The sequence below is a fragment of the Engystomops pustulosus genome, chromosome 3, assembly GCF_040894005.1.
Source record: "Engystomops pustulosus chromosome 3, aEngPut4.maternal, whole genome shotgun sequence".
NCBI lineage: Eukaryota > Metazoa > Chordata > Amphibia > Anura > Leptodactylidae > Engystomops > Engystomops pustulosus.
The window spans coordinates 113,597,824-113,623,278 of NC_092413.1; the positions used below are offsets into that span (position 1 = coordinate 113,597,824).

The window sequence follows — 25,455 nt, forward strand, 5'->3', positions numbered from 1 at the left end:
TTTTTTCTAATATTTGGGATAAGTGTGGCAAGTCCATAGCGACCACCTGTAGCGGTATAGAGCCCTCTGATAGGCTCTTTGGTTGCCATTGAGACAGCATGTGGCATTACCCACACCAATGCACCAGCGTTACCGCAAACGGGGCATGTATAACTTCAAAGTTGCGCTTGCCATATGCTCGGCACCTTTTTCCATACTACCACCATTTATACTTACCCATCCGTTATCACACACATATCCATAAGTATGATTTTTTCTTAGTTCCACGGCCCTAATCCAATATGGCCGCCCGGAAGTCACTGGGATGTACTGCGCATGCGCTGAATTTTGGCGCACACGCGGTGTCATTCCTCAGACGCCAATGGGCCAACATACCAATAGTGAGGCTTCAACGCTTTATTTTCACCTATGTTATGACACTTAACATGATATTTATGCTTGTTCATATCATATGTATCTATTATTGTATTCAGTGTATATGCACATTTTATTGTATAACATGTTTTATAATGAGATGATTATATTTATAATTCTATATAGAATGCACTGGCACTTTAATGACACACCCTCTATGCATATTTGCACATTGTGTTTCCTATTTATACCCCGAGCGGGTCACTTGTAAAATTGCTTGAGAAAGGTGTATTACACCGAAACGTCGCCACTTGTTCCAACAAAAATCACCTTCATTTGACTTGAATCCTGGAGTGCTGCCTACCATTTCCATTTTATATACAAGTAAGGACCTGGCCAAGATCCACTGTGCGGACTTGAATTTTCCATGTGTATATATATATATATATATATATATATATATATATATATATATATATATATATATATATATATTCTAATAGAGGGAGCACATTTGTACTTTTTTTAGCGGCACAGAATAGTAATTATATATGATGTATATTAAGCTGCCCTTCTGAATATTCATTGTTTTTATTAAGTTCCGGTGGTTACCAACACAGCACTTCTGTCCTGCAGGGGTGATGCCTTAGTGCTATACTGTGTGTGATCAATGATATGTATACAGATGCATAATCACATAAATAGGTATCTAATAGAGAGGGGCACAGTACATATATCTGATGAAGGCAGTATTTACTAGAGGGGGCACAGTATGAATTAAAATGGGGTACTATATACAGTACATGTAAATTAGTGGGCTCTGCATATGTAAAACAATTTGGGATACTGTATATTTGTATATAGACACTGGGAATTGGTCCTTATGCTGTGTTTCTGTATGAAGCTCGGTTCTATTTCTGTACTTACAGTATGTATTGAACTCCATACTGGTGCTATATTTATGTACTAAGCTTTGTTCTGATGAAGTATATATGCAAATTGCTATTATAGTTATTCATGTGAGTCCCCCTTTTAATCCATACTGTTTACTCTGTAATAAATATATATATTTTGATAGTTTGGGGTGAGACAAAAACGCCAATTCTCTGGGAATTCCTGGATGACCATTTTATGTGACTACCCCTTGAAGCTCATCAAGAGAACGCCAAGAGTGTGTGTAAATCAGCAATCAAAGCAAATGGTTGCTACTTTGAAGAACCTAGAATAGAAGACATATTTTCAGTTGTATCACACTTTTTTGTTAAGTATATAATTTCACATGTGTTAACCCCTTAACGCTGAAGCCACTTTTCACCTTCCTGACACGGCCCATTTTTTCAAATCTGCCCTGTGTCACTATAAGTGGTTATAACTTCGGAACGCTTTAACATATGCAAGTGATTTTAAAATTGTTTTCTCGTGACACATCGTACTTCAGGTTATTTGAAAAATTTTGGTGGTATGTTTTGCATTTATTTATGAGAAAATCAGATATTTGGTGAAAATTTGGAAAAATTTTAGATTTTTGAACTTCAAAATGTTCTACTTTTTCCATACATAGTCATAACCGCAAAAAAACCTAATAACTAACATTCACTAAATGTCTTCTTTATGTGGACATGGTTTTTTATGCATAGTCTTATTTTTGTAGGATGTTATGGGGCTTTGAACATTAGGTGCGATTTTTCACATTTTCATAAAAAACGCAAAATCCGGCTATTGAGGGACCTGCTCAGGTTTCAAGTCACTTTGAGAGGCCTAAATAAAAGTACAGGGGTTAAAACAAAATCGGATGCAATTTTGAAAGTAAAATTTTTTTGGCTAAATTAATATGTTTTTCAAAAAATGTACAAATTCTCAGTGGATAAAATACCAAAACGCTCCACAAAATTTGATACCCAATCTCTCCCATGTATAGTAATACCCCATTTGTGGTGGTAACCTGCTGTATGGGCACACGCCAGGGCATCGAAGGGAGCTGCGCCATTCAGAGCAGATTATGCATTGTCAATTTTTATTGGCTATACAATCTTTACTTTTTTGGCAATTTGGACATATAAGGGCTTATTTTCTGCGACATGAAATGCACTTTACAAATACTTCATGTTAGTGGGTCATTAGCTTATTGATGAGATTTTATTAACTCTTGAATGTATGGGTGAAAAGAAAATTGTCAATTTTGGTTTACTTTCTTTTCGTATTTTTTTGGGGTCGTACACCGTACACTAAAAATATTATATTATCTTCATTCTATAGGTCACTACGATTACGGTGATACCTCATTTATATAGTTTTTCATTTATTTTTACAATTTTACTGGATAAAAACTAATATAGAGGAAATCTCATTTGTTTTTGCATCGCCATCTTTTCGGAGACGTAACTTTAATAGTTTTTGGTTGACAGAGCTAGTTTAGGGCTTATTTTTTACGTGTTGAGTTGTTCTTTTCAGTGGTACCGTTTTAGCGCACATAACTTTTTTTGATAACTTTTTAGAACATTTTTGTGTAGAGATTTTATGAAAAATGTACATTTTTGGCGTGTTTTTCGGGTTTTGTTTTTACGGCGTTCACCGAGCGGGTCCAATAATGTTTCTGAGTTATTGTACGGATTGTTACGGACGCGGCGATACCAAATATGTGGGGGGTTTTTGGCGATTTTGTGTTTTTTTCACTTTATTGCATGTGTATAGGGAATATTTGTGTTTAGGGGACTCTAACTTTATTTAATTAATTATTTTTATTAAAAAATTATTTTATGTAGTGTTTTTAACATTTTTATTAACTTTTACAGGTTAGCTTGAACAAGTGATCCACTGATCACTTGTTCAAGCTCTTCTTCACATTACACAGTGTAATACAGATGTATTACACTGTGTAATGTAACACACTGAGCATGCTCAGTGTGTTACAGAAGGCAGGACCCGGCTCCCGGCAGGAGGATCGCACAGCCCCGGGCATCGGCAGTCCCGGGGCTGCGATCGGAGCAGCGGACCCCCCCCCCGGTAAGCGCCGCGGGGGGGTCCGATTCTTCTGAAATGCCCCTTGCACGCCGCGGTCAGGAGCCGGCGCCAGATGCATGACGTAATAGTACTGCATTTTGCGGGAACGCACCTCCCGCGATGCAGTACTATTACGTCAAATGTCGGGAAGGGGTTAATAGTTTTGATGCTTCCAGTGTGAATCTACAATTTTTATAATCATGAAAATACAGAAAACTCTTTGAATGAGAAGGTGTTTCCAAACTTTTGGTCTGTACTGTATATACTAGGGGCAGTGGGCTGGATACCTATAAAATGGGGGGGGGCAGTGTAATTTGTGTGTTTTCTGTTGTTTAGGTCCATTAGAACCACTTGAGAAAGGAAATTGCCCTCCCTTAATAAAATTAATTTGGAAATTTTCTTCAAAATAGCCATCCACTATGCTACAGATACAAAGAATCACAAAAATGTTGCTAACATAAAGCAGACATATGGTGAATGTTATTTATTAAGTCATTTTTGTGGTATGACTATTTGTTCAAAAATTATGTGTTCAAAGTTTAAAAAAAGAGCACATTCTTTAAAATTTTTGCTATTTTTCAGATCATTACATAGATTCAAAATCAACTTGGTATATTAAGTGTTCCAAAGTTATTACAATTTAAATTGACACATGTCACTTCACGAAGACAACTTTTTAAAATCTACTCAGGATAGCAAAATAACACATTCTTTTATTCACTGTAATTAACAAAAATACAGCATTTCACACATATAAGTCCAACCTGTCTCTATCAGTCCTGCTGTACACAATTTCATTTGCCCCCAGACACAACCCTGTAACTTCTGATATAGGAGAGGCCACCACCTTGGATTTCTGTGCAAGGCCATGCTGCTGACTTTCTCTCTCTGCTCCCTGCACTCTAGCCCCGCCCTCTGCAGTCCAGGACAGAGCTCACAGACACTCACTGATTCGCTTCCTGACAGCAAACAGCATATCATGAGGAAAGAAAAGATGCAAACTCCAGGCAGATGAGTTATCCAGGGGAAGTGGGAGGTAGGAACAGTTGATGTAGCAGGGCTGACTGCAGTGTAAAAGATTGTCAGCCTCTCTCTGTCATTCCTGTATGTAACAGGCATCTCTCATCTGTATTATCTCCTTCTATGTGTCAGTGTGTTAGCACAATGTCAGAAGCCAGATGAAAGTGTATATTCACCTGTATCTCGATAATCTAACCACATTGTCACCCACAGAACTAGATGGATCATAATGGGGCACATTTACTTACCCGGTCCAGTCGCGATCCAGCGGCGCGTTCTCTGCTCTGGATTCGGGTCCGGCCGGGATTTATGAATGTAGTTCTTCCGCCATCCACCAGGTGGCGCTGCTGCGCTGAAAGTCATCTCATCGCGCCGGAATGCACCACCTCGGACCAGGTGAAGGTAAGCACTCCCCAAGCGACACTTTTTCGGTTTTTAAATGCGGCGGTTTTTCCGAATACGTCGGGTTTTCGTTCGGCCACGCCCCCCGATTTCCGTCGCGCGCATGCCGGCGCCGATGCGCCACAATCCGATCGCGTGCGCCACAATCCCGGGGCAATTCAGGTACAATCGGCGCAAATCGGAAATATTCGGGTAACACGTCGGGAAAACGCAAATCGGGCCCTTAGTAAATGACCCCCAATGTGTCTGCTTAGAGAGTCTCCCCCCACACTCTGGGATTTTGCACTGAGCAGCCTATGGAGAGATAGGAGCTAAACAGCAATAAAGCTTAGTAAAATTGTAAAGTAAGGTGTTAAAATAAGTTATTTGTTGTGAAGTCAGCACTTTTGACACCAGGAAACTGTCTGTACATAAAATGTATTGTCAACTAGAAATAATATAATCAATTTACCAGGATTTTGAGATTTACAATACCTAAAACGATTTGCATGTTGGAGCATCAAATAAATTATATTCTTAAAGCACCACTTTTTTCTAATAGAAACTAGATTACAACCTTATTAATTTGAAGATAACATGAATAGGCTTTGAATGGATGCTAGAGGTAGCATTGACACATCTTCTCTACAAAAGGTACAGTGACTGATATTTGCTGTATGTAAAACAATAGTCTCACATTGTTTACTAATCCTTGTGATCATATAATTACTGTAATTCTATGGCAGCATAGGTGCCAGTGGTTCTTATTAGGCACAGACCTACTTTGAGTCTGATAAATATCATAAACACAACAGTACAGTACTCTTTTAATAAGAAATACATTTAAGTGTAAATTCTTAAATCAATAAAGGTAAAAAATAAAAAATGCACAGAATAAATGTTTGTGTAGAGTGATTAGGGGCCCTTCCCCCAGACATGGCACTTTAATTTGAGTTCATAGTCATTTTTGCAGTTAGAATTTGGCAGATTTTATATTTCAGGAAATAAAGTTCTTTTTTTAATGAATGGTTGAGTGTCTGTGTGAGGCATTGGATGAGGAAGTTGCTCCGGTAATTGCTCATGACTGTTGAACTCAGGGTAATAACACAGAAACATCCTGCATGAGTTAAGTGAAGGATCATAAGTCAGAGCTGCAGTTAGTGGTAGACCACTATGACCTGCTCTGTAAGGAAAGTATGTAGTTGTGTGCATTAAATAAGGGCTTGAGCCATCTCATCAGACTCAATGTCAGAAAATTCAGCTACCTTTCCTTTTTATCTCTGTATAAATCTAAAGGCAATATTGAAAACAATTTATCAGGACAAGTCACTGTACATAACTAGCACAAATACCTGAAAATATAAAAATGATTTGCATATTTTGCTTTGTGCATCTCCCAAAATATTCATGTAGTGGATCTGGATTTCTGGTGGCCATTTGCTGGTAACTTTCTTTTAGCAAATTATATAAAGGCTTGAGGTATTACACATGGATAGATGTCGGTCGATATAATATAATTCTTCTTCTCTGTTCGACAATCACACATGGAGAATGACTGGATTTCAAAAGAAAGGGAGTCAAATGCAGTGGTCATTAGACATCACTGTAGATGCTATGATTGGCTATACATAGCATCTACTGTCCCCCAGAACATCAATTTGGAAGTTCTAGTAGATCTGTGGGTCTATCAATCTAAAATTATAACAAAAGTTTTAATAATTATAATTAAACTTAAAAAAACAATTCCATTTTGGTAGAAAAGGCAGCATACAGTCCAAGGGTTAGGATTTTTAAGTAGCCTTTCAAAGGAATATATCAGTTAAAATAACCCACACAAACAAAACAAATATTTGAAAACTTCTATTTTACTGCAGCACAATTATCCCTATATTATTCCTCCCCATACATGTAAAGATCCACAGTCTGTTTGTAAAGCTGACTCGACATCTATGCAAATGACCCCATGTATTCCTCTTTCCTTTGAGCTGAGTCGGTATGTTCATGTTCTTCCAGCTCAGCCGTACCATGCTTTCTCTTCAGCCAGATGCTGGCTGCGCCAAACAGAGTTCCTGAGAGAGTGGAGAATTTAACAGTTGAGAGATGTGAGGGCTCTGTGCGATTCAAAAAGAAATCCTTATGAAGGGGTGAAAGAGTTGTTTGAATTCTCTTAAGCAAGTAACACACAGCCAACATCTTTTTCATTCCGGAAGAAGGGGGGAATGAGGTAGCTTAGCTGACTTGGCTGAAGAAAAAGCATGCTCCGTGTCAATCTGGAAGCTGGTACTGAGCTGGAAGAACATGAATATGCATAGATGGTGAGTCAACTTTATGAACAGAATGAAAAAGATGTTGGATGTATGTTACTTGCTTAAGAGAAATCAGCCAACTCTTTCACCCCTCTAAAATGATTGCTCTTCATCGAGTCACACGCAGCCACCATATGTCGCAACTGTCTCATTCCCCTCTCCCTCAGGAATTCTTTTCAGCACAGCCAGTATCACAACTGAAGAGAAAGCATGGCACAGCTGAGCTGGTAGAACATGAACCTACCGGACTCTGCTCAAAGGAAAGATTGACACATGGGGTTATTTGCATTGATGGTGAGTCAACTTTACGAATGGACTGTCGAACTTTACAGGCATGGGAAGGAACAATATAGGGATAGTTGTACTGCTGAATATTATTTCAAACATATGTTTAATAAATTTGTGTTTAATCAGAAATTGTGTAACAAACTATGTCGCATATCTTCTCCTTAAAGGAAACCTACCACTTGAAATTGTACTTCTAAGCTTCAAATACCGAGCACCAGCTCAGGGTGCCGGAATATATCTTCGTTATTCTCATAAACCGTTGTAATGCTTTTTAACACTTTTGTAATCTTTATATGCGAAGCAGCTTCAGCGCATGGTGGTACACACTCAGCGTACCATGCGCGCGACCGTGCGTGTGCCTGAATAGGAAGTGCCGGAGAGCCGGTGACGTCACGCGTGCATTTTGAAATCTATCCCAACCAAAACTGCCCTTTGAAAAGCCCTTTGGCTCATTCTGTGCACTGCCATGTCTCCTTATAACAGTTTACAGCCATTTTTGTGATTTTCACATACTGAGGTTATCTGGCTTTACAAAGTATTGGGTGCATTTTCTTATTTGACCACCGGTAGATGTACACATTTTAGGGATAAATGAATAAATAATTAAAATGCAAATCACAATTTTTAAATTTCACACATTTTGAGGGTCATTTAACAGGGGGTTTTAATTATATAGACCTCTTAAAACCACATGCGACCTGAAATAGACATTTTATAGAAAATGTGTAAAACTGCTCCTAAAGTTATCTCCTAAAAAATGAAAAAAAGGTAAAATGATGCCAACATGACATATGGTAAATGTTAGATATTCAGTAATATTGGTGACATGATCATCCGTCTGAAATTCTGAGATTCTGAAAATGGCTATTTTTTACAAATAAAAAAATGGCACACATAACCCAAATGATTAAATCACCCAAATTAACATTAAGAAAAGATATGTCAAAATCCCCTAGGTTTGTCAAATTTTTCCAAAGCTATTACCACAGACTGCAGTGGCAAGAATTTAAAATACCGGGAAGACCAAGGTAATGCAGAAAAAACAGCACTCTACCTGACATTCAAAATGCTGAAAGCCATAAGACTTAAGCAGCAATTCATGCAATTATTATATCTGTGATCTTAGTTGGGAATGTTAGAAATGTTAATATATAAAGCTCATTTCTAAAAGGCAGGGAACCTAAGGATAAGTATGTTTAATATATTGCTGGGGAACAACTAACTCGCCCAAAATATGGAAAAAACTGTACCGCAATGGAACAAACATACAGTTAAGCAAAACAAGTGCAATTAGAACAGCTTAACAAAAAATCTCATAATCATGCAAATGGTTGATTTGCATTGGGATAACAATGACATTCTACTGCTTTTAAAGGTCTTAACAATCATGATCAATCAAAATAGAAAGGTAACAAATGAATCAGATTTTACAGGAAGATTAATTGCACACAGATATAAAATAACTACATAATTTTTGATGGAATGGAAGACGGAACATTTTTCATGGGGTGATAGATTTCTGTGATAGATGTAACACCAATCATACATCTAGTATCTATCATAATCCATGCACCATAATGGTGGACAGTGTGGGTTGGACCACCCAATTCCATGTAGCCTGTAAACTGCTATAAACAAACCAATTCCATTAAAGCACCATGTCATATTGGTCTTTTTTTCCCATGTAAAGAGCTGCATGAGAGCTTTTTACTTGCAAAACATATTGCACTTCATATTGACAGTATTTAATATTCCATACCATGTACTGGGAACCGGTAAAAACAATCCAAATGCAGTGAAATTGGTGAAAAAAGCACTTGCGCCATTTTCTTGTGGTCTTGGATTTTTCAGCTTTCAATGTGCGCCCCAAATGACATGTCTACTTTTTTATTTGGTTTGGTGCAATCATAGGGATACCAAATCTATATAGCTTTTATGTTTTTATACATTTACAAAGATTAAAACCCACCTGAACAAAAAAAAATTGGCGCTAATTACTGTTTCATACTTCAGTGTATGGAGCGGTTTGTAGTGTAATTTTTTTGTGAATTTTGCTGAAGTTTTCAATGCTACCATTTTGAGAACTGTACAGCCTTTTGATCACTTTTTATAGAATCTTTTATTGTCATTTATATATATTTCGATAGATCGGACATTTTAGGATGTGGCAATACCTAACATGTTTATGATTTTTAGATTTTGACTGTTTATTTATATTAGTGATAGGGAAAGGAAGGTAATTAGAACTTTTACGTTTTTTAAATTTCATTTTTTTTTAAGTTTAAAAAAAAATATTTTTCACACCCGCTATGGTACTTTAATCTACAGTGGGGCAGTATATGGGGATTTACTACATCATTTATTACAATGTGCAAATTCCACATTGTAATGAATGTGTTAAGACGAGGCAGCCTCAGATTTTTGTATGACCTAAGGCTGTCATAGCAACACATCATCACTCCTCTATAATGTCACAGGGAGCGCCAATGTAAGCCAATATGGCGGCACCCATGTGGCTTTTTAATGGCTCGGCCGCTTTTCAGGCAACGACCATGAAGTTAACAGTGTTCGTGGGAGTTACTGGTTCCTGTCACACGTCAGTTAGGGGTTACGATGTGCAATTTTTTTTTTTTGTAAAGTGGCATAATCTTTCTGTATGGTTCAGTGTATAATATGGTTTATTTAGTACTGTTACACTGGACTTGTAAATTAGGTTAAATGCCTCAAGATACTTTTGATCTTTTATGGTTACTAGTAGAATCGAAGATTGAAAATTAAATGAATTGCTAAAGAATTAACAAAACATGATAGAAGCTTATGATGAAAATTCAGCGTCTTAGGGCGGATCCACATTGATGTTTCTTTTCACATCAGTGATTTTTCATTGAAGCCATTTTGGGTTATGGACACATGCAGATTGGTTCAGTAAGGCATCAGTGAAAATCATAAGTCAGGAAGAGAAGACCATTCTTTTACAGTAAGCTTTTTCACACCTCAGTTTATTTCACTATTGGACCTTTCAATTGTAATTAAGGCACCTAGTTTAATTAAAGGGGGCATATAGTAAGTTTGTCACAAGGTCTAAAGAGAAATACCCCAATATGACTATTTATTAGTGAGGTGCATATATACATGTTCCTTAGGGACTCCATAGCTTGTCCTTTTTAATGTAGATTCGGCATCCACTAGTTTTTGGTTATTTGTAGTCCTAACAACATTTTAGAGAAATTAAATAAGTAAATTGTGTTTTAAATGATACTTTATGCAGGCAGAAATTATTTTTGGAAAATGTAATCCTCTACCTTTGTTACTTGGTTTCATGTTAGTTGCAATGAGAAGTTGAAAGCCTTCTGTCACAAGAATGCTGTTACTTAATACCTCTTATAAATAATGAAGTAACTGCAATGGTATGCTTCATCAGGTTCTGTATTATGGCAGGACGGGGAACTCATTGAAGTCTTAAACGCTCAAAGGAATGACAGGGATGAAATAAATATATCATTTCATAAAAAACTGAGGTGTGAACTGATCCTCAATCAGGTTTAAGATTTAGCCAATTATTTTCCTGGAAAAGGAAACAATCTATATGAAAAGGTTGGAAAATATTTTCCAGTAAGAATTACAAATAATCTACTAAAGCTAAAACCTTTTTTATTAGAGGTATTCAGATGAGATGTATGTCGTATGGCATATGCACAGATCAGATTCCATGCCTGTAAACAACACATTTATGTCTTGTGAAGTGTGCTACAAAGTATTTATTTGGTTGTTCACCATAGCTCTGCTGAAAGGGTCCCCTTAAAACAGACGAAAGTCATATTGCACATTTGGTTTTGTTCACATTGACCTTGACATGAACTTCTAGAAGGATTTTAATTAGGAAGAGAAGCACTTTACACGACCACTAATGAGAACAAGCCTTCAATGACATCCTAATACAAATGTAATCAAAACAGTATTTTAAGCAATACTACATCCACATATGAATCCGAACAGTATTGGAAATCCATTCTAGATTGTTCATTGATCACCTGTTTCACCTTAGTGCATTCTCTAAATGTTTTATTACCATTTAAAGACTTCTGCCAAACACAGGAATATCTTTCCCTGGAATCAATAGGGAGGAGGAGATATTTGCTAAACTAAATGCAGCAGAATTGTGGGTTAACAAAAATCTAGTTCACATTTCTTGCAACTCATTCAGCAACGGTAGAAGGTGAAGGTCTGCCCCATGGTTTGGTAGAAGGTTAGATAAAACAATGTAAAAGTGTGAACAAAACTTTGATACATCTCCAGGATACTCCACCTTAACATTTTAAGTCTGCCATGATCAAACTTACAATGTCTACATATTTAGAAATATTTCATTCTATTTTAACACGGTTTCTAACAACAAACAATGTACATCAGTGGGGTTATGATAAGGCAATGAGAGAAACCAACTGCATATCATGAAGTAGGTTAATAAAATAGCTATGGGACCTGTAAAAAGTAGGTCAGGGAAAAACTACTCAGGATGAATTCATACACATATTTTAAGGTTGCACTCAGTTAGATTATGGCAAACTCATCTATGATTTGTCAGGTAAGAAAATACTATATACATCAGTCTTAAATCAGTCACCCAAATAAATCCACCCCCTGCAAGTGAGCTCCTCTCTACATCGGCCCCCATCCTTGCATTCCAAGACAAACTCACACACAGACATCCTGTTGGCAAGCAACAGTGTGAGGAGAATAAATTACAAGCTAGAGACAGATAAGGTCTTTATCCAGGGGAGGGGGAGGGAGGCACCGCAGAGCTGACAGTGTAGGTTATGGGCGAGATAGCAGGGCTGAGTATGCAATTGTGTGTTATATGCATCTCATGGATCTCATAATCTATGTGTCAGATACTAGTGAATGTTCAGAGGTGAAATGTAAGTCTGTATAAACCTGGACTCTGATAATCTACCAACATTGTCAGCACACAGCATCTCACACAGTACTAGATTGACCATAATGTGTCGCCGCCCACACTCTGGAGTTTTACACTGACCAGCCGATGGAGTGATAGGAGCTAAAACAGCAATAACATTGTTGTAAACTTGTAAACTAAGGGGTTAAACATCACTAAGGGATTGAAATTTGAGACGTGCAAACCCCTTTAAATAAAGAAAAGAATGGATCCCTTCTCCTATACATCTTTTACATATAATATATAAATATATATATATATATATATATATTATATATATATATATATATATATATATACACATACATACATACATACATACTAAACTTCAATCTCAGTGCAGCCATTATCCCGTCAACACTTGATGCAGTTACTGTTGAGAAAATCTGCAGCGTAATTACAGTAGCAGCATAGAGGATGGAATTAATAAAGTCTCAAAAGTTCCACAGCAGGAATGGATTAAATCTGTGTTCTGTCTATTTTCTATACAGATTATGCAAAACTTGAAAACAGAATAAAACCACAATAAACTAGAAAATGTCTAAAGGGTACAGTTATTCCTGATCGCATATGTGTTTACACCTAAACAGCTTAACAACTTCCTTACTGCTGTACAACTGTATACGTCAGTTAACCTGTTAGGTGCTGCAGTCAAACCCGACAGTGGCAACTAACAGTGCTGTACCTGGATGCCACCATCTTTAAATGCCTGTCAGCACCTCCCAGTGACATCAGCCTGTTAAAGGCTCCCATAGCGGTCAATAGCATATCTATATTACAGCCTGAGGACAAACTAATATTATGTCTATAATAAACTGCACTACAGTCCTATTGCAGTATATTGTATGAATGATCAGACCCCCTAGGGCCTAAAATAATAGTTAAAAAAAGAAAAATGTTAGATATGTCCCAAAATATCTAATCTATTAAAATATGATTGTGAACCCCGTAATAGAAAATAGCACCGGAATATCCAAACCACCACTATTTTAACATTTCGCAACACACAAAAAAGTGATAAAAAAAAGGCTGTACAATCCCCAAAATTGTATCAAAGAAAATGTCAGCTTGTCCTGCAAGAATACCTTTTTTTAATTAAAGAATTAAAACATTAAAAAACCTGAAAAAGCAGAAACAAAATAATGGAAAAAAGCCAGTAAGGAAATGGTTAAGCTGAAATAATCTGTGATTCTGTAGGTACAGGTATCAAACAGCTACAGATCAGCTTTGGAAAATCATTCATTAGATTCATAGAACATTTATATATGTGACATGTTTCACATATAGAACGTTACATTCTAACAATTACTGCAGATATCATATAAAAGGAGTGTTTTATATTGTGAAATTGTATGTAGGAAAATGTGCTTAAATCACTTGTGTGGCAAGCCACTCTAGGTGTGACTAATGTATCATAAAATATACAGATTTATCTTTTACTGTAAATCCCTTACACTTCCTACACTAACAAATTATCAACCATAAATTTTACATTATTTTAACTGCCTTAGGGGGCATGCAGCTGCAGACTTCACTTTACGGGAACATGTGTGTGGTTCATTCCCCTCCCAGCCTCCATAAACTCTACCAATTGAACAGACACCGCAGTCAAGAAGAAAGCATTGTAAACAGCAACTATTTCTTCACATCTTCATATGCATTGTTATAAACCATAGGGGTACATTTCCCTTACGTATTGATCAGACCCACATGAATATTTCAGATGTTATTCCTATAACTTTTAATAAGAGTTAGTTTAATAATGCAATTTAGCCTTTTTTCCAATTCCTTTTTGGTTTGTGAAATAAACACCAAAAAAATGCAGAACACTGCCAGACACAGTGTCCTACATAATACTGACAATGCCCGGTGTGACTTGCTTTTCTCATTTAACCTAATGAAGAATGAAGTCACTTAACACAACTGATCTGTGGAGAAGCAAATGTTTATATTGATCATCTGTTATGATAATCTAGTTTACGCCATTAATATTTTGATCTCAGAACTTTAACCCCATCACAACTGCAATACTGGCTACATACAGCCTATTTGCTCCTGAGCCATGGTACTTACCTGGTGTCATATTGAAGGGGAAACAGAACTGGAGATATCCACTGTTTATTTAAAAATCCCATTTTTTTAAATGCAAAAATTGAGATCTTAATTCTTAACTGTAACCCCTTCCTGCTGATGCCCTTTTTTAGTTTCTAGTCAGGAAAATGGCAAGAGGCAAAAAACAAAGGAGAAAATGCGGCACAAATGTTCAGAACATTTGTGTTCTATAGTGTAGAGAGATTCACCAGAAGTGGTTGTGCTCTTCCTTACGTGAGCTGTAAAAAGCAGGTGCTCCCTTTCTGTTCCTCAGGTTGCCAAACTGGCTGGGGTCCAATATATGTAGGGGTTTATTGGAAATACAGAGTATATAAATGATGATGTAGCACATCCTAGGTAAAAATAAAAAAAAATTCCATTATTTATGTATCCATTAAAATTTCATAGCATAAATTATAGCGTGATGGGTAGGACTAACAAGCCAGGCTTGTTTGTCCTACCCATCATGCTATGATTTATGCTATGAAACTGTCTATGGCGTGTAGCTAGTAGTGGGAAAAAATTCCAAATGCAGAACCCATTTTACTTGTGGGCTCTGTTTTTAGAACTTTCTTTGTGTGTTCCAAACTACACCTCCTCTTTATTCTTTGGATCGTAGCGATTATGGGGATATCAAACTTATATAGGTTTTATTAGATTTAATAGTTTTAAAAAAAATGAAAACCTTTTTTTTTTTTTTTTTTTTACAAAAAATGTCTCTTTTTCCTATTTCGAGGCTAATAACTTTCATACTTTGGTATATGGAGCTGTATAATGTGTTCACTATTTCGTGAATATCTCTGGCTCTTTTTCACATTGAAACACAATCCTTATATGATATTAAAGGGGAGAAATAAATGGATCCTCTGTCTCTAAACCTGGAAAATGGTGATTGTTTGACACTGTACAAATGTAGAACATATTTTGGTAAAGGTTTATAAAATTTTAATGGGAAAAATGATTAATGCAACAATTCAAGGCATAGAAATCCCCTCATCGATTCCATAATTTTATCATTCAAAAGGTTTTATTGATAAATTCACAGACATGGGCAAAAAGAGAAAAGAACAATATGGAGCATTGAAATTAGTCTTACAATTAGTAGGAGTCCAAAAAACATGAAGCAAATAAGATATCTTGGTAATGCTATGCATAAAGGAATATCAATCAAGATATTGATTGTCCTCATTTTAACATTTTATAATTAACTTACAAGTAAATTAAATAAAAAATAAACATAGTGCATCTTAACATGCATGACTATAACCATGATGGCACAGGAGCAGTGATCAAAGAAGGAGTCTTTTTACATCAAATAGCTACAATAGAGTCGCTACAATTAAAAAAAAAAAAAAAAAAAAACCTTCCTGACTGTTTAATCCACTACAGTCAATAGCAACTGTGGCATTTAGGACTGTCAATAATAAGGACAGATCGATAGGTTATTCCCTGTGCAATTACAGGAAGCCAATGGTTTGCAATGCAGCAGTGGACCAAACAATGCCTCCCATCTGAGCTTACCATTTAAAATGTATTGGTTCACTGTTACATCACTGCTGAGCCTCTATATACCAACAGAGGTTGGTGGTGTGAGAAGGTGGGTGGAAAAAAAAGTGTATGGATCCTCAACATTCCTTTGTCTTATGCAACCCATTCTAGGGTCATGTAGGCATGATGATGGTTTATTCATCTCAATGGGTCTTCTGAAGAATAGCCATGGACTGGACTCTAAGGGATAAATGGAGAATCTGTGAACCTATTTCTCTCTTCAGATACTGGTACTAGGGACCTGCACTGATTAGATGCTGTAAACCAAGTTCTTTACAGTATTCACTTGGGGGGGGGGAACAGGAATCGGATGACTGTAGATGTTAATTTCCTCTTAAACAGAGATCTCCTATATAGAGTTCATTCCATTAATATTATAGGAAGTCTAGTGTTCAACACCTATTAGGTTTGGTGAATATTGGGCTTTATATTTACAGCTTTTAATTAAGCTTATAGAGTTGACTTCCACTAAACATTCATAAAAAACATTCATCCTTCTCTATGTTCTATAAAGGAAAAACATAAAAGGGAGTATTTCTCCCATATAGCCAACTCCATAATTTATTGCGTTTATATGTGAAAGAAACTGCACCTATGATGTAATCATGTAATTAAAACTTTTTAGAGGATAGATTATCAGAACAGTGTTTTGACACTCAGGATCCCCACTGAGAATATAACTACGTCCAGCTCTATTTTCTGTATAGCGGTTGGCATTGGGAACTGTAGTTCAACTCCTATTTGCTATATAGGGGACATACACTCTTGTATATGCCTGGACCATTTGCAGAAGATTTGGTTTTACAGCACCTATTAGATGTCCAGCCGTTGACAACCACACAGCATCACATTTGTTTGGTCTAGTGAACAAGAAACCTGTACTGCTATCAACTGGAACCATATGGTCTTAAGTAGCATATGACTATTCTGTTAGGGATCAGAACATGGTTGAGTTTGAGTATGGAGGGTTTGTAGTGAGTGATGCAATTCTGAGTATGATGAGTATAATGCCCCAGCTTCTGGTGTGTTTATTTGGGAAGCCACTGCATTTGAAAGTGGGTCACCATATATTATAAATACGGTATATATATTATTGTACACTTTTTTTAACATAATTTACCATGATCCAAGAAAAAAAAAATACAAAACTGCATGAGATAAATGCCAAAGTTATACATTTTATTTTTTTTTAAGTCAAGTAATTCATATTAAACCTTATAAATTTCATGATTGACAGTTATAAAAAGACATGAAATGAAAAACTGAAGTACATGATATGCAGAAAGGCAATCAGTGCTTTAATCCATTGAGAAGGCAGTACTTCAACGTTTTTCTTTTAAAGAAATGGTACATATAATTCAAGCAATATTTATGTTGTAAACTTGTTTTAATAAAAAAAAAATCTATCCTACAAAAGGGGTAACTGTAATAACATAAAGATACAATATTCAAAACACCAGGAAGTTAAGTTGTGGTTCAATTTGTTCTTCATTGCGGATATTCCAATTCTTCTTAAGAAATGAATGGTTAAAAACTGAAAACAGATCCCTAAACGGTAAGAGGTAGTTACTGTTACTATTTACTAAATGCCGTCATAAAGGTTAAACCTCTGCAAATGCTGCTGAAAAAATTAGCAGACCTTTAAGAGCTGAAGTCAAATGAGGAAACACAACCTTATGGGAACATTTCCTATACAAAACTCTTGGTATTGTTAAGCACAACGTTTGTGTAATGAAAGAATTATTACCACATTGGAATAGCATGTGTATGAAATATATCTACATAGATAACCGTGCATAAGCAACCACCCCTAGTCTATTTTGACATATATAACTTTTATGATAATATTTTTTACAGTAGATAAATTAACTTAAATTACGTTGAAGACTTAGTGAGATACCTCAGTTCATTTTTCGTCTAAAGAATGTTATCTTCTGCATAAAACATGGTATACTAATAAACTCACATCAGGGTTTTGGCTGTATAATCTGACTTACAAACATCTCAAAAGTAACAAAAAATGCAAATCTATAGAGGAAAGCAATAAAAATGGTCAAATTATTGATATCTTATACTTTGACATTTCACAGACAGTTCAGGATACATCATGGCATAGACTGACACCATAAGAAAGCATTTAGAAATTTCCATTGACAAAAACTGGTAGATTAAAGAAAAATGACTACTATGTTTTAGATAACTTAATTTGTTGCAGAAAAGCTCAGGATATTCCCCAGCTGATATCAACAGTATTCTGATCTGTATAAAGCCGCAATTTAGCTACCGCTGCATTGCTGCTAAGGTTCATTTCAAAACCACGATCCATAGAAATAAGATACATGTCACCTATTTGATATGGATCAAAAAAGATCAAAAAAGATTCTTTACTCAATGTGTGTATGGGATTGTCACGAATCCTTTCCACTACTTATGTATTGCACTGAGGATTTACCACATGGAAATGCTGCACTGCAAATCCCCACATAGTATGCAACATGTGAAGGTACCCATAAAAAATATTTTAGGTACAAAGAGGTGCCAAGCACCAATGCTTGAAAAAAAACAAAAAAACATGCAACATTTTTTCAAAGAAGAGGTTTGAAAATATGAGAAAATTCAGGTCATGGGCACTTTTGTGCTCCTATTCTATCCTTCTGTGAAAATGGCCATATCAAATAAGGGCACTGCTAAAAATGAATAACATTCAAAACAAAGAATAAGAGGTAGATTCATAACTATTCAGATGAATAACATATATGCAAAGTGAAAGGATTCTTTTTAAAACAAAATCAAATACACTCAATAGGAATCAAATAAACATCATGCCATGTATTGCAGCTGTACTAAGATTGTATTCAATTTAATGGATAACCCAATAGCAGGTTTGAAAAAATGTACCACTGATTTGACAATTACATATTAAGTCTGAAGCAGCATATAATATGCTATATGATTGAATGAGGTAGCCTTTTGCTGTAAACAAAAAAAAACTCAAAACCTCAAATATTCACATAAAGTAAATAATTAGAATATAAAAACAGTTTTATAGTTAACACATGGAACAAAAATACAAAAAAATGTTTAGGAGATTACCAGAATTGTGGGTTGATATGAAATATGAGAGGTAGTTACCAATACCAGAATATAACACTTAATATATTAGATATACATTCTACATTTATTTGGTTCGTTCCAATACAACTGCTCTGTTAGACGATCCGGAAATGGGAAGTAAAATATCACATGGTATATTCCCTGAGCAAAGTTCTTAGTCCTGAGTATGTTTTGAAAGAGTGAGTTTTATCATGTACAAAAATAAAACCTACTATTAACATTGGCTAGGTGTGTGCTCCATATAGTTCAGTCAGAGGTGGTGCACAGGCGAAGGGTGAAAAGATGAGCAATGACAGCCTGACGGTCCACTGAATTACAGTCCTGAACTTTATGTAAACAGGGAATGCCCACTTTTCAAATTCCACCAAGCGTCTATTGACAGAAAGTGAGGAAACTTTGGTTTCATAGACCGTGACATTATGTTGCAAGCACTTGTTTAGGAGCCACAGTACAGAAACAGGACAATTGCCAGTGCTCTTAACAGAACATGGTCTTAGGTTATGCAACTCCACTTCGATTCGTCTACATAACTTAAATAAGACTACTATTCCTTACAAAAGGCAAGGAAGCATTTCATTAATTCATCACATTCAATATCGTCAAAAATTAAACTCTGCATTAGACCACAATGAAAAATATAATACAATTACCATTGACAACTATAGAAAAAGCACACTCATGGGATTCAAGTATAGTGACTTGATATGTGCCAGTGGTATAATAATCGTGATGAGTAGCAGCAACGTTATTCTAATACCGCAATAAAAAAAAAAAAAAAACTACCAGTCTCACACATCACTGTATGTTTCATACTGAAATAGCTGGTTTTTCATAGGTGAATATTTTGCCCAATAGCAAATAAAAGCCCAGAATGCAGAGTACACGAGTTAGGTCAAGCAAAGCATGCTATAATGATTAGGTAACGACAAACCCCCAGGAGATTTATAATCAGCAGTCCTACACAAATCAAATGAACTGTCCTTTATATAAACTTTCTAGGTAAATGAAAAAGGTGTAAAAAAACCTAAGAAAAGAAAAGTTCATACAGGAGGAAATTAAAAAAAAAAAACCCTCCAGTATGACACTTTTTCAGAACTTGATTTCTCTTGCACAAAAACTATACATATACTATAATGTGTGGTGCCTAATTGTATAGACTACAACCTGGAACTCATCCTTGCATGATCCATAGGGATGAACATTCAAATCCATGCATTGGGGCAAATTCATCAGTTTACTTGTGTGAAGGTTTGTCATAATTTGCACCAAAAATGCCTAGTGCCATGTTTACACAGAGTTTTTTTTTACACTTTTTAAGCATTTTGGTAAAGGATTTGGCACATTTTACTGCCATAAACCAGGTTATTAAATAGGAGGTGCTAAATTGGACTTACACTACAGTATATAATCATTATCAGTAGAATACCAACTTTTCTCTGTAAGCTTAAGACATGATTAGTAAATCGGCAAATTGTTTCAATGAACAGCTACTGATAGAGCACCTGTATTAATTTTCTTTTAAAAAAAATTATAGCCAAATTTAGTTAATCTCATAAAGAAGGAGAAAACCTGAAAAAATTGTAATGGGAAATTTGGACTCTTACTGGAGATAAAACACTGTCACATAGTGCACATTCCCTCACATCGCTGATGATCAGAGTAGTGGGACGTACACCGAGTAACTTGTATAAACAATAAAACAAAATGATACACGTTTGATACCAAAATCATAGGCGCTGCAGAGGTGGTGCTAAAGTTGACCATACATATTATACCAATGTCAGCTGAATCCACTCATTTCTGCAGACTTCCTAATATATGTTTGGGTGCCTTCTGACTATTCCCAGAAGGCAAATCTCAAAAATGAGGATAGGCTCAGATTCATGTGTATGAGGAGGTCAGGGAAATAGCTGTTGACCAAACAGTTTTCTAATGTATATCACTAGCCTAACAAAATCACATTCTGCAAAATTAAGCCACTTTACAGTATCTACCCCAGCTTGAATATGGTAACACAACATATCTAATATGATTGCAATAACACCTAAAAAACGGATTGTGTCCGAGTTGGTACCCTATAGAATCATCACACACGTACACAACATTTCTAAATATTTGAGTAATGTATTAAAAACTTGTATTATATACTACTACTTTGACTAGAAAAGAAATAGTAAACCGTAAGCCTGAAATGTGAAGCCATTACCCTAAAGCTCAGTTAAGATACTGTTGGTACACTTCATTGGACATGCCGGGTTAAAAAAAATTTAGGCAAAAACCTAAAATGAAAACCCCTATATATGTATGGTCTAACCGTAAAAATGTAGAGTTCATTTGGAAAAACTAGGAGGACTTGTTCATTATAGGGATTTTCCTGTAGGTAAAATTGATCTACAAATGGCTCATAACAAAACATTCAGATCCTCACTCAGCTGATCTGATGCTGCCCTGTTCTCTTCTTCCTGGTATCCTCTCCACACAAAAGAAATAGCCAATTACAGGCAATGGCGGTGACCAGCTTTGAAGGGGAAGAGGGGTGAGATGAATGTAATAATCGTGGTTCTAAATTTTCTAAACCGTTCCGATATACTTGTAAAATGTTTACAGTTGCAGTTGGCAACTTGGCCACTTGTTTCCATAACTAAAGACATGATGTACGTCTGTAAGGTGGCACAAGTTGAAACATGGGATGATGAGATTATTTTGAGCATGAAGAAGTATGTATATGGGAAAATCCACAATCATTGCTTCCACAATCGGCAGTATCCAGTGTATCTAGTTTCTGGACTCAAACAAGCAACTCAGGGAAACTCTTCCATTCGATACTGCATGGATTTTACTTCATTTAGACATCATTCATTCTATTGACTGCAGTGCTTTGGCATTTCACAAGGCTTAACATATGCTTACATCATACATAACTGATAATCTTGCTTTCTGACACTCTCGGACAGAAGAATCAAAGCAAAAACCCTTTCTGGGTTGTATTAATACTACAGGTGTCAGTTCACAATCCATTTCCACCTGGAAAACACTAAATACTCATCACAACACGATAAAAATAAATAGCAGGAGTGTCCCAAACAAAATGTTAGATAGGACCAATGAGTATTGCTTTATACTTTGATGAATGCTGGGAATGTTGTGAATGTATATTTTATATACGCTGTTGTTATAGTTGTGTGTACACACACATTCATACACACACACACACACAAAATGAGGTATAACGTGTAACACCCTGCATGTTAAGCTTGCTTGGAGTGATTTGTCCATTAGCAGATTATTTTCAGCTTTAAATTCACAGTTCCCCCAACAGTAGTTACAATTCCAGGTCAGTTGCGGATAATGAAATGACTTCCCCTGTACTTATATGAGGTAGAACTTCCCAGAAAAGGCAAGTTTAAGGAGACACAGAGACAAAGCTAAGTTTTTTTTCTTTTCTGAACAGAAGGCCCCTTTCTGCTTTGTTCTTCAGGAGACGTAGAGATCTTACTTAAGGAAGCTTCTTGTGGTGACCTGCTTGAATGTTCCAAGTGCTCTGATCTTCCCTCCTGAGAATATGGTGGAGATGAATAGCCAAATGCCCCTCCTGCTTCCCGCTGAAAAGTTGAAGACTGCAGTTCTGCTTCATATCTTCCCTGAGAGGCTGCTGAATGTTGTGGAACCATTTTGTGGGGGCAGCTAGCTACCATGTGCATTATGCTTTGACAGTAATGGCACTTTTTTGGCTGGGGTGGTAGATTACATTCTTTAGCATGATGGTCAAGGCCACCACAGTTGTAACATCTGTAAAACAGAAATGACAAGGTACATAAGCCTATTAGTTTAATTCAACCTCCAACATTATCATCAAATGTGCAGGAATACATATTATTTAATGAAAATCTGAAACAACAGACTCTTGCTTGAAATAGGTCTCTTCACAAATAATTTATGGGCAATATCACTGTGCACATTCTGACCATTTATAGGCTATCATTTTCCTTCTGTTTTTTTTTGGTAAGCAATAATATAAAAATTTACATTCAGAAAACATTCCAATTAAAATGAGAACTTTTACCCAATTCCCATCACTAAGTAAAGTAAAACTATGTTCTATTGCATCAGAAATGTTTTGCTTCTTTTTTTAATAAATTCAATTACATTTTAAACCCCTTTATGTCACACAAAAAATGAGTTCATAGAGTACAATTTAGTTTTGCTGAATTTTTCTGAAGTTTACTCTTAACAGATGACAATGATTTTGTTCACATCTTTTTTTCAACAAGATGTACTGCTTACTGAGATTTAATTTCAACAGTTAACTCACTTTCCAAAGCCAAAATCAACAAAAGTGAAGATACTTTACTAGTGACACATTTTTCTGGCATGCATATTTGCCACTGTAAGAGGAAAAAAAACCATAAGTAACCTGAACTCCACAAGGTGGCGACATACTCACTTACATGGAGTGTTTGGTAAATTAACAGTAATGCACCATTGTTAATTTTTATGTCTAAGTACCAAATAGGCCTCAGAACCAAACAGGTTCCTGCTTATGTGGTATTGTAGCATATACAGCATGCTTTGTAATCAAAGTAAACAAATCAATGCTTCTTACTCAAATCTAGAATTCTAAAATACGGCTCATAGAATATACCTTTAAATTCTGCTTCACTGAAGCAGCTAAGTCCATTCCAAAAACCCCAAAACAAGCATGTAATAAAAACATAATTCAGACTTTGAAACAACAATGGGTTCGGCGCCAAAGTGGGAACAGGATATGCTAACAATCTGAGTGGTGTCGCTGGTATAAATAGTCAGTGACCTGCACCCCAACTATAAAATAGGCTTTGATTTAAAAGAACAGGGTTATTAAATAAATGCACATTTTACAGTGAGATGTTCTTTACTCCTTCCCAATCTCATTTAGAAGATATCTATCTATCTCTCTATGCCATATATATCTATACCAATTTATGTTAAAAAATATTCATAATATGGTTAACACCACACCGCAATAAGACGTACTCTTACGTCTTGCTGCGCATGGGGGAGTATGAAGAGGGCTCATTTATTAAAAAAATAAAAAAATAAAAAAAATTATATTAAAAAAACATAAAAATTTCCCTAGAACGAATATAAATATAAATAAACAGTAAAAATCATAAACACATTAGGTATAGCCGCGTCCGAAAATGCCTGATCTATCAAAATATAATAACCGTTTTTCAGTGCGTTTTACACCGTAGCGGAAAATAGCGCCCGAAGTCGCAAATTGCATTTTTTAGCCATTTTTAAAAATAGAAAAAAATCTATAAAAAGTGATCAAAAGGTCGCACAGTCGTAAAAATAAAAGCGTTGAAAACGTCATCAGAAGTCGCCAAAAATGACACCACCCACAGCTCTGTACACTAAAGTATGAAAAAGTTATTAGCGCAAGAACACTGTAAAATGGAGAATTTTTTTTCTGTACAGGAGGTTTTAATTTTTGTAAATGTATGAAAACATTATAAAACCTATACAAATTTGGTATCCCTGTGATCGTATTGACCCAATGAATGAAGTAGACCTGTCATTTGGGGTGCACAGTGAAAGCTGTAAAAACCAAGCCCACAAGAAATGGCGCAAATGTGTTTTTTTCATCATTTTCACTGCATTTAGAATTTTTTTCCCGCTTCCCAGTACACGCCATGGAATATTTAATACCATCACTACGAAGTGCAATTTGTTACGCAGAAAATAAGACATCACACAGCTCTGTACATTGAAAAATAAAAAAGTTATAGATTTTTGAAGGTGGGGAGTGAAAAATAAAAACGCAAAAACGAAAAAGGGCCTGGTCCTTAAGGGGTTAAAGGGCTTCAGAACAAATCGATTTAATTAGTCACTATGGTATGCACAGCTTTATCCTATTCAGTGAACCATTTCACGTCACCAATTGGCCAAAAATCTGCCATCCAGATTCCCTTGTTCAATCAACGGACAGAGTTTTATTTGCAGCAAAACAAATCATACATATTCCAAGTCGGTATTACAGATATGGCAACAAGATTTTAAAGAATTTATTGATTATTGTTAACAGAAATTCTACTTAATACACATCTTAGTCTTCCGGATTCCTAACCCCCATCACATTTGCTTCCCTGCTGAGACAATGCCTTAGATGCTATCTGCTCCTGTTTATGAGTGCTGGCCAAAGGGGGATGGGAGGCATTTATTCCATCCTTTTTAGTATGTATTCACTTTGTGTCAATCATTCTTACCAGCAGCACAAATCATGCCAGTCCTTAATTTTGTTTTTTTTCAGTGAGGATTTGCTGTAAAATGTAGAAACCATCCTAAAAATGATAAATATAATTCTGCTTCATCATCCACAACATTAAATCAGTTGTGCCTGTGCTCCAACTGTTT

At 35.9% G+C, this 25,455-nt stretch overlaps 1 protein-coding gene across 6 annotated transcripts in view; it reads right to left on the reverse strand.

Moving 5' to 3' along the window:
• Window positions 1–17,103: 17,103 nt before the first annotated feature.
• Window positions 17,104–25,455, reverse strand: part of LIN28B (lin-28 homolog B) — an 80,569-nt gene continuing 72,217 nt past the window's right edge. For all 6 annotated transcript variants that reach the window (XM_072141881.1, XM_072141882.1, XM_072141883.1 and 3 more), the window contains exon 4: window positions 17,104–22,848. In XM_072141881.1, coding sequence (XP_071997982.1) covers window positions 22,485–22,848 — 364 coding nt within the window. In that variant the 3' untranslated portion in view covers window positions 17,104–22,484. The remainder of the gene's footprint in view (window positions 22,849–25,455) is intronic.